Raw genomic sequence first — 9,158 nt, forward strand, 5'->3', positions numbered from 1 at the left:
ATCAAAGTATGGAGGACTATATCAACCAGTCGCTGTCTACAGGTCTCATTCGCCCCTCATCTTCTCCAGTAGGGGCAGTTTTTTTCTTCGTGGAGAAGAAGGACGGATCCCTTCGTCCATGCATTGACTATCGTGGGCTAAATTATATAAAGGGGAAGAATCGTTACGCCCTTCCTCCTCTAGACGCCGCCTTTAACCCTCTCAGTAAGGCCAGAATATTCTCCAAGCTTGACTTACGCAATGCTTATCACCTGGTTCGCATCAGAGAGGGGGACAAATGGAAGACGGCGTTTAACACTCCCATGGGACATTTCGAATACCTGGTCATGCCTTTTGGCCTCACTAACGCTCCTGCCGTGTTCCAACACCTGGCAAATGACATTTTGCACGACATACTGGACAAATTCCTCTTCGTATATCTGGACGACATCCTGATATTTTCTGAGACTGAAGAGGAACACGTCCAGCATGTCCGGCTAGTTTTGCAGAGACTCTTAGAGAACAAACTGTTTGTGAAGGCCGAAAAATGCATGTTTCACACAAAATCTGTTCCATTTCTTGGATTTATTGTTAAACAAGGCAGCCTTGCACCAGATCCTGCTAAGATCTCTGCAGTCAAGGACCGGCCGACACCCACCACCCGGAAGCAACTACAACGCTTCTTGGGTTTTGCTAACTTCTACAGAAGATTTATAAAAAATAACAGTCGTATTGCTGAACCTGTTACCAGACTTACCTCTCCCAAACAGGCGTTCCTGTGGTCCGATGATGCAGAGACTGCTTTCCTCCGCCTCAAGGAGATGTTTACTTTGGCCCCTATCCTCTCCCACCCGGATCCTGAGCTCCAGTTCGTGGTCGAGGCCGACGCTTCCTACACCGGAGTAGGGGCGGTTCTCTCCTAGCGAAACCACAACGACCAGAACCTCCATCCCTGCGCCTTCTTCAGTCGCCGTTTATCCCCTGCGGAGAAGAATTATGATGTGGGAAATAAGGAGCTCCTGGCCGTGGTCTTGGCACTACAAGAATGGCGGCGGGGACCGCCCAACCTTTCATAGTGTGGACCGACCACAAGAACTTGGCCTACCTCCAGAACGCCCGTCGCCTGAACTCCCGCCAAGCTCGTTGGGCTCTGTTTCTAGGCCACTTCAGGTTTTCGTTGACCTTCAGCCCTGGTACCCGGAACGTTAAGCCTGATGCACTCTCTCGACTCTACTCACCAGACCCTCCGGAGCTGGAGCCTGGGACCATCCTGCCCCCGTCTTGCATTTTGGGCGTTGCTACGTGGCCTGTGGAGGCAAGAGTCCGCGAGGCCCAGCTGACCGAACCTGACCCCGGAGGAGGACCTCTTGACCGTCTCTTCGTTCCAGAGGCTACTCGCTCGAAGGTTCTCCAATGGGGTCCCTCCTCTAGACTGGTTTGTCATCCTGGTTCTGCATGCACGCTCCAATTCCTTAAACAACGCTTCTGGTGGCCCACCATGTCCCTGGATGTCGCCACCTTCGTCTCAGCATGCCACCTGCTGGACTCCTGCATCCCCTCCCCATTCCCCATCGCCCCTGGTCTCATATCGCTGTTGATATGAGACCATATCTCCCTTCCTCCAATAACAACACGACTGTCCTCACCGTCGTAGAGCGTTTTTCTAAGTTGGTTCATTATATCCCCCTCCCCGCCCTCCCCTCTGCCATGGAAACAGCCGAGACGTTGGTCCAACAAATATTCCGGATCCATGGTTTCCCTGTGGACATCGTCTCAGACCGTAGGCCCCAATTCTCCTCCCAGGTCTGGAAGGCCTTTTGTGCAGCACTGGGGGCGTCCGTCAGTCTTTCGTCCGGATACCATCCACAGTCCAACGGCCAAACAGAAAGAGCCAATCAAAGCATGGAAGTGGCGCTACGTTGTGTCGCCGCTCGCCACCCTGAAGACTGGAGCAGTTTTCTTCCATGGATAGAATATGAACACAATTCACTCACCTCTGCTTCTACTGGCGTCTCCCCATTTATGGCTTCCCTGGGCTACCAGCCTCCACTCTTCGACTTCCAGGAGAGGGAGGTAGCGGTTCCTTCTTTTCAGGCCAACATGGAACGCTGCCAGGCCGTGTGGGTGGAGGTCAGAGCATCCCACGGGAAGGCATCACTTCAATCCCAGAAGCAAGCTAATCGCCATCGCATCCCCGCCCCTGAATACTTACCTGGCCAAAAGGTATGGCTCTCTTCGAAGGATCTCCCTCTCCAAGTGGAATCCCAAAACTGGCTCCGAAGTTCATCGGCCCCTTCCCAGTTGACAAGGTCATCAACGCCACCTCCGTTCGCCTCAAGTTTCCCCAATCCCTGAAGATTCACCCGAAGTTCCATGTGTCTCTCCTGAAACCTGTGATCGAGTCGGATCTAAATGCTTCTCTACTTCGCTACTAGAATTCCTGACGTTTCCAGTACTCACCTCAATCTCCGTATTCAGGTCTTCACCTCTCCTCAACCTTCGTGGATCATCAAACCCTCCTCGCTGTACATCTCGAGTGAGTCCGTTCCTTGGGAACGTGAAAAACGAACTGTGTTTGCCACGAAGGAGTCGCTGAGGATCTGGTCTGCTGCTATCTTTACTCTCCCTTATACTGTCACATTCTACACCCTCCCTAGTGCGTGTATTTGTGTTTATATATATATATATATATATATTCATGTTTTCGTTTTAATAAATATTATTATTATATATATACTCACCTGTGTCCTGCTCTGCATTCTGGTCCAACTCTCTAAGTTCTAGATTTTCCCTTTAAAGTGAAAACATAACATTGTAAGCTTTATTTGGGGAACAACCAGGGAATGCACTAAAAGAGGATTTCTTTTTAAAAGTAAAGAGTACGGAGGTTTAAGAGCTGTGAAGATGGGCACAAAGTTTGTGTTTCCTATGTTCAAATGTGTCTGTCTCCATTAGCAGGAATGCTCTGTGGGTTGGCGATCTCGTTCACTGGAGAAAAAAGAGAGGAAGAGCCAGACAAGGTCCTGAACACAGACTCGTCTATGGTGACTTCCTTGATAAATACCAACACCTCAACATAGACTGGAGCGGCCTTCCAGCTAAAACTATTTTCAAAAAAGTTAAGGATTCCACATATGGAGGTTACATCAATTACAAACAGTTAAATAAGGATGAAGGAACAGAGCTTTTAAAAACATTTTAAAATAAACATATATCAGAGACCATCAAGAACCAGAGATGGCTTTTATCTCTGAACTAACTCTGGTCAGGGCTGTTGTGTCTTGGAGCTGCTATGTTAAAACAAAACAATGTCCTATGATTAACTGCAACGATGATGAGACACAACAGCACCTTGAATAGATTGTTATAGAGCACAGGTAGTCTCGGGAAATGCTTTTAGTATGGGTATCAATAATAAAACAATATTTTATGCACTTATAGATAAAAAACATATAGAGCAGGAGCATATGGACCTTATGCAATTAGTTGTCTGTATTGCGGGGTCAAAACTGTGGAAAACAAGGTGTATCATGGTCATAAATCAAACAGTAGTAAACAGTGACACAGTTTACAAACACATTTTAGCAGAACTCAGGAGGAGAAGAACCCTAGATAGGGAACAGCTCCTCCCCTGGGACAATTTAATTATTTAAAATATGGACCTTTTGTATGTATTTTGCACTGTTTTGGCACCTTTTACATTGTCTTTGCACTTTATACACTTTTTTTAACTGTGTTTGCATCTCCGCTCGTGTTATTTTTCACGTGATGAGGAGACGTGTCGTATCCTGATGTTGTTGTTGCTCGAAATTCAAAAAAAGTATTTAAAAGCAAAGGGGGTAATCTGGGAAAACGCAAATCAGCTGTGGCAGGCCAATTGGGATGGGGAACAGAAGGGTCGGCACCAGGTGCAGCATAGTGTTAAGGGGCAGGGGGACAGTAGAGGCAGCAGGAGGGAGGAGGTATTATGGGTGAGGTTGAGGCTGGGACACTGGTCACCAACATTGAAGCTGGTAGGGAGCCATCAGTCAGGGTTGTGTGAGGGACGTGAGGAGGAGGAGGAATCAGTGGAGCATGTATTGCTTGGGTGTAGGGCATATGAAGTGCAGAGGAGGGCGATGCGGGACACGATGAGGGGTGTTGAAGCCCAGGGATTCGAACTGAAGGACATACTAAGTGAGGGTGGCGGGGCTAAGCCGAATGGAGATGGATTTTCTGAGTGTAGGGCAGAATATGAGGGGGAAAGGGCCTAGGTTGGGAGATTATATATGGGTATAAGTGTATATAGGTATGATTGTGTGTAAATGTGTGTATATATAAATATATTTGATTATATGGGTGTATGTTGTTAGGTGTGAATGGGTGTGTATATTATACTGTGTGTATGTATGTGTGTATGGGTATATGTATAAATATGTGTATGTGTATGCATGTATGTATGTATATATATGTATAAATATGTATATGTATATGTTTATGTATGTATTATTAGTATATTTAATATTTAGAAGGACATTTAGGAGGAGAACTTGGAGCCTGACCCACACCCCAGGTCAGTAGGTGGCGGTAATGCCCCATAATGTCGGTGGCCAGCCGCCGTTAAAAATAACTAAGAAGAAGAAGATGCAGTGCTAAGAGCAGGCTGCAGAGGGAGTAAAGCGCACAACAGCCGCAATAGTCCGGCAGACACAGAAGAAGAACAGCTTAATAAACACGCCCACTTTAGCAAACATAAGTTAACTAGGTTTCCTACTTTCCTTCTTGTTTATTTTAAAATTAGTATTATTAAAAAGTCGTCATCATGTTCACGGCAGCAGGTGGTCCTGTGGAGGTTTATCTGGACCTTCTGTCGCAGCCCTGTCGGGCGCTACACATTCTGCTTAACTGCGCTAAAATACCGCACAAAGTCCACACTGTGGCTCTGAGAAAAGGTAAGGTGCTAAATGCTAGGTTATCTGCTGCTCTCTCTGTGGTGTCCTAACGATTCAACACCAACTGTAAACACGTGTAGTGATATTCCAGCAAAAACATCTGAATATATTATACGAGCTAAATGGAACTTAATGTAATGAACGTTGGTGCATAAAGGATTTTTTTAGTTTTTAGGCAGACCGTTAACGTCCTGTCAAGAGCATACAAGCACGTCCAATTATCTTGAGGCTCTTTTGTAAATGTGTAGGGGAGAACAGGAGTCCAGACTTCACTAAATTGAATCCAATGCAGAAGGTTCCTGTCATGGTGGACAATGGCTTCATCTTAACAGAAAGGTTAACACACACACACACACACACACACACACACACACACACACACACACACACACATTTAAATGCTTTTATTTGGATCCAAATTTTACAAAAAGGAGAACAAGATCCAAACATTTTGGGAAGAAATATTGACAAAGTCTCAGGTTAATAAAGCAACATGCTGTTACAAGACCAACATGATCAGTTAAAATATTACACCAAACACTTAAGGGTAAACAAAACATCTTTGTCTCCAGATTCGCATACTACCTATGGTGGCTGACACAGAGCAGAATTTTGCCAATCTTTTGGCTTCTTTCTTATGTAACCCACCCAACCGCAGTCCTCTCACCACATTTTTGTAGCTATGAACTAAACTTCCAAAGATTAAAGATATGTTTACATTGGTAACCTAGTTGACATATAAGACTCAGCAGTGGCTGGTATTTCAGTAACGCACACACATACATACATACATACATACATTTTGTACTGCTAGACAGTTATACTGTAATCCCTAACCCTAATCTCAACTGTATTCTGGCCAGGACACTGAAAGCTAGACAGTCCTTGAAGATGAGGATCAGACAGAATGTTCTCTCATCTGTAATAAAACACAGTTCAATGGCTGACAATGTCACACACATTAAATTTTCCCCTGGATGAGTCTTCTGTGTCCAGCTGACTTTTCCTAAATCATGTCTTTACTGGGTCTGACTATACAGATATGGATCCTCACAAGTGCGCAGCCATCTGTTGGCTGCTCACTCAGGAGGAGACGGAAGTCAGACAGCAGACTGTACACCCAGGAGTTAGTTGCTGCCCTTGGCAAACTGTGGTGTAAAGCAGCTTTCAATGGTCATCAAGACTAGTGTTATATAAATATAAACCATTTACCATAAGTTCTAACGGGCTGTACACTAAGAGGTTCAACACTGCCCTCCACAGTTTAAAGTTCCCAATCACGTTTTGAAATCTAAAATCACATCTCAAAGTTGTGAACACAGATCAAATCTGTATTTCAGTGAGTCTCTCTGTGGTCTGATCATATTCATCTTTTCTACTTCATAATAGATATTTTTTGCAGTTTTGTCTTATTTTCAGAGTGAGGTGTTTTCCACCAATCCATTTCTATGTCTGTATGCTGCAGTGTTGCCATCCTTAAATACCTGGCCACCAAGTATGATGTCCCAGAGCACTGGTATCCACGACAACCAGAGAAGCGCGCCAGAGTTGATGAATACACAGCCTGGCATCACAGCAACATACGACCACACTCTGCTAAAGTCTTCATACTGGAGGTAGACACACTGTGACAAAGCGTGACACACTGTGATGGGCTTTCTCAGGCCAGACAACACAAAGCATTTCTTTCTTTCTTTGCTTTCAAGAAGAAAATATGAAATCAACTGTCAACTGATATGTTCATGTTTGGTGTCTGATTATACAACAGCACTGTGTACTGTCTGTTTGACAATAAAAGCTACAGAAATGCAAACCTCCATCAAGCCAATTCAGTTTCTAGATCTGTGTCGGGATCACCACCAAAGTAGATTGATAAGTATTGAAGCGATTGAAGTTAAGTGACTGTTCACCACTTGTCCTTGCCTACCTCAGGTGCTGCTCCCTGCCCAGTCTGGAGCTCAGGTGGACAACATGCGTTTGACTCGTGCTCTGTCTGAGCTTGATGACACTCTGGGTAAACTGGAAACCATGTTCCTTCGCAGGCAGCCTTTCCTCTGTGGAGATGACATCACTGTGGCTGATCTGCTTGCTGTCTGTGAGCTCATGCAGGTCAGATTGTTTGTGGCATTGATTGGTTTACTGTCCACCCCCCAGTAACTTGCTTACACTGGTACACTTACTGTGTCACTGCAGCCTCTGGGGGGGGACAGGGATGTTCTGCAGAATTATCCCCAGCTGCAGAGGTGGAGAACAAGAGTTCAGTCAGCTGCTGGAGATGCCTTCAATCAAGCTCATGCTGTCCTCTACGCCGTCAGAGATCGCCGCAAAGCCAAGTTATGACATCATGATGGGGCTTACCTACAGGAGTGAGAAACCGATAAGATAAATATTTTTTTGTGATTAAAAAATTATAAATATATTGAGATCATGATAAGTGTTGAGGAAAGATGCAATATCCATTGTGCTACTTTAAAACATGAAAGACTATGTTTGTGGGTTCAACACAATTTTCAAGTCACTCACATGGAATATAATTTTTTTCCATTGACTATAATCGCGGTAATAGAAATTCACCATGATTAACTTATTATAAGTGTTTTTTATCCTGATGAGCGATGATGTCCTATATTGTCCCATCATTATGTATGATTGGACCAGGTTGATGTGTTTCATATGACTGTGCTCAGATGAGGATGGTGACCATCTGGTGTGTTTGGTCCATTTTTCCCCTCCGTTCTAGCTTTAAGAAAATCATAGCAGTAACTTTACTTTTCTAACTTTATGAACAAACACAGACTACTAAACTACAGTTTAAAATAATTTTGATTTGTATTTTTTTGTGGATCATGACAATTCAATTTCATTTCAGTGTTATTTCTATAGCCCAACATCACAAACACAATAACTCAAAGGGCTTTACAGTCTGTACAGCAGTGACAGTCTTTTTCCTTTGACCCTCTGTCCTTTGACATGCAGTAGGTGTCGCATGTACAGAAACAAGTTCAACAGATAAGAAAACATCAAATTTACAAAGAGCGGAAAAAGAAGATGGAGACCAGGAGAATTTCACAAATTAATAACGTCACTAATATATTCATCTCGCAAAGAAAAGCAGTACAGACCATTTTAGTTTTACAAAGGATTGATCTGCAGTTGCATAGCAGCTGAATGAGCTGGAGCTGCTTTTGTTGTGCTGTGATGAGACATGAATAAAGCAGATGAAAGAGAGAATTGCATTGTTTAAATGTGGTCAAATTGAGCCCTTTACTCTTGGGCTGGGCAGTAATGTAATAGCAATATCGGAATTATATATGGAACTATATCTTTTACAGTATCAATATATAAAAGGTTTAATATATAGTGATATGGGTAAGCGGTGTGCAGTTATAGCTGTTGAATGTTTTACCTCAGATGTGTGAAATGTTTGTCTTCAGTGTTTTCTGTCCATAAAGATTTTTACCCAGAATTAAAACGTTATTTTAGTATTTGATTTGGAATTTTATTGCAATAATTCCAAATGGTTTAAAGCAGTTTTGTTGTGATACTATTGTTGGTTTTATTGCCCAGCTCTAACTATAGTTCAAAGCTCTCTTCTATCGCAAGTCAGGTATTTCTTTGTTTCCCTCCACTGACACCAAGTGCTTCCTTACTGTGTGAACTGATGGGTTGTGTTAAATACCTTGAGATAACCTATGTTGTGATTCATTGCTATTTTAAGTAAAAGTCATTTAATTAATTTTTTTTTTGAAAACCTTCAAGTTGTTGGAAGAACATTGAGAATTTCACCATTTAGTGCTGAGCTGAACAATTCACAATATTATTAATATTAATATTCTAAATGTCTATTTTCTCTACAGCTACACTCAACAAAAATATAAATGCACAAAGAAAATCTTGTAGTTATGTGACAAAACAGAGTAACTATCCAAAAATAACAGTACAACTTTATTAAAAAAAGTTACTTTAATTCGCGAGCATTAGGATCAATTTCTGCTGGGCTGCTGTGAGGTTGAGACCCTGGTGTGGTCGACGTGCTCGGAGATTCACCTCCCTCAGGTGGTTCCCGACTGTCTGCGCTGAAATCCGCCTGTTGTGCAGACCAACAGTCTCACAGGCAGTTCTGGTCACTGGGCGGAACCGATCACAGATGTGCTGGAGCCGCATGTACCGGTCCTGAGCGGGCTTGGTAACACGTGGCCGGTGGGCATGTGAACGGTTCGCTGTCGTTCCAGTCTCTCTGAAACGAGT

General features: G+C 43.6%; 1 protein-coding gene across 1 annotated transcript; it reads left to right on the forward strand.

Moving 5' to 3' along the window:
- Positions 1-4,780: 4,780 nt before the first annotated feature.
- gstt2 (glutathione S-transferase theta 2) lies at positions 4,781-8,139 on the forward strand (the record flags this gene model as incomplete). The annotated part of the gene is made up of 5 exons (XM_083898462.1): positions 4,781-4,910; positions 5,159-5,246; positions 6,376-6,526; positions 6,843-7,019; positions 7,104-8,139. The coding sequence occupies 5 exons, from the start codon at positions 4,781-4,783 to the stop codon at positions 7,248-7,250; spliced, it is 693 nt and encodes a 230-aa protein (XP_083754588.1). The 3' UTR covers positions 7,251-8,139.
- Between the last annotated feature and the right edge of the window lie 1,019 nt (positions 8,140-9,158).

Source organism: Microchirus variegatus (assembly GCF_963457635.1).
Source record: "Microchirus variegatus genome assembly, chromosome: 12".
Taxonomy (NCBI): domain Eukaryota; kingdom Metazoa; phylum Chordata; class Actinopteri; order Pleuronectiformes; family Soleidae; genus Microchirus; species Microchirus variegatus.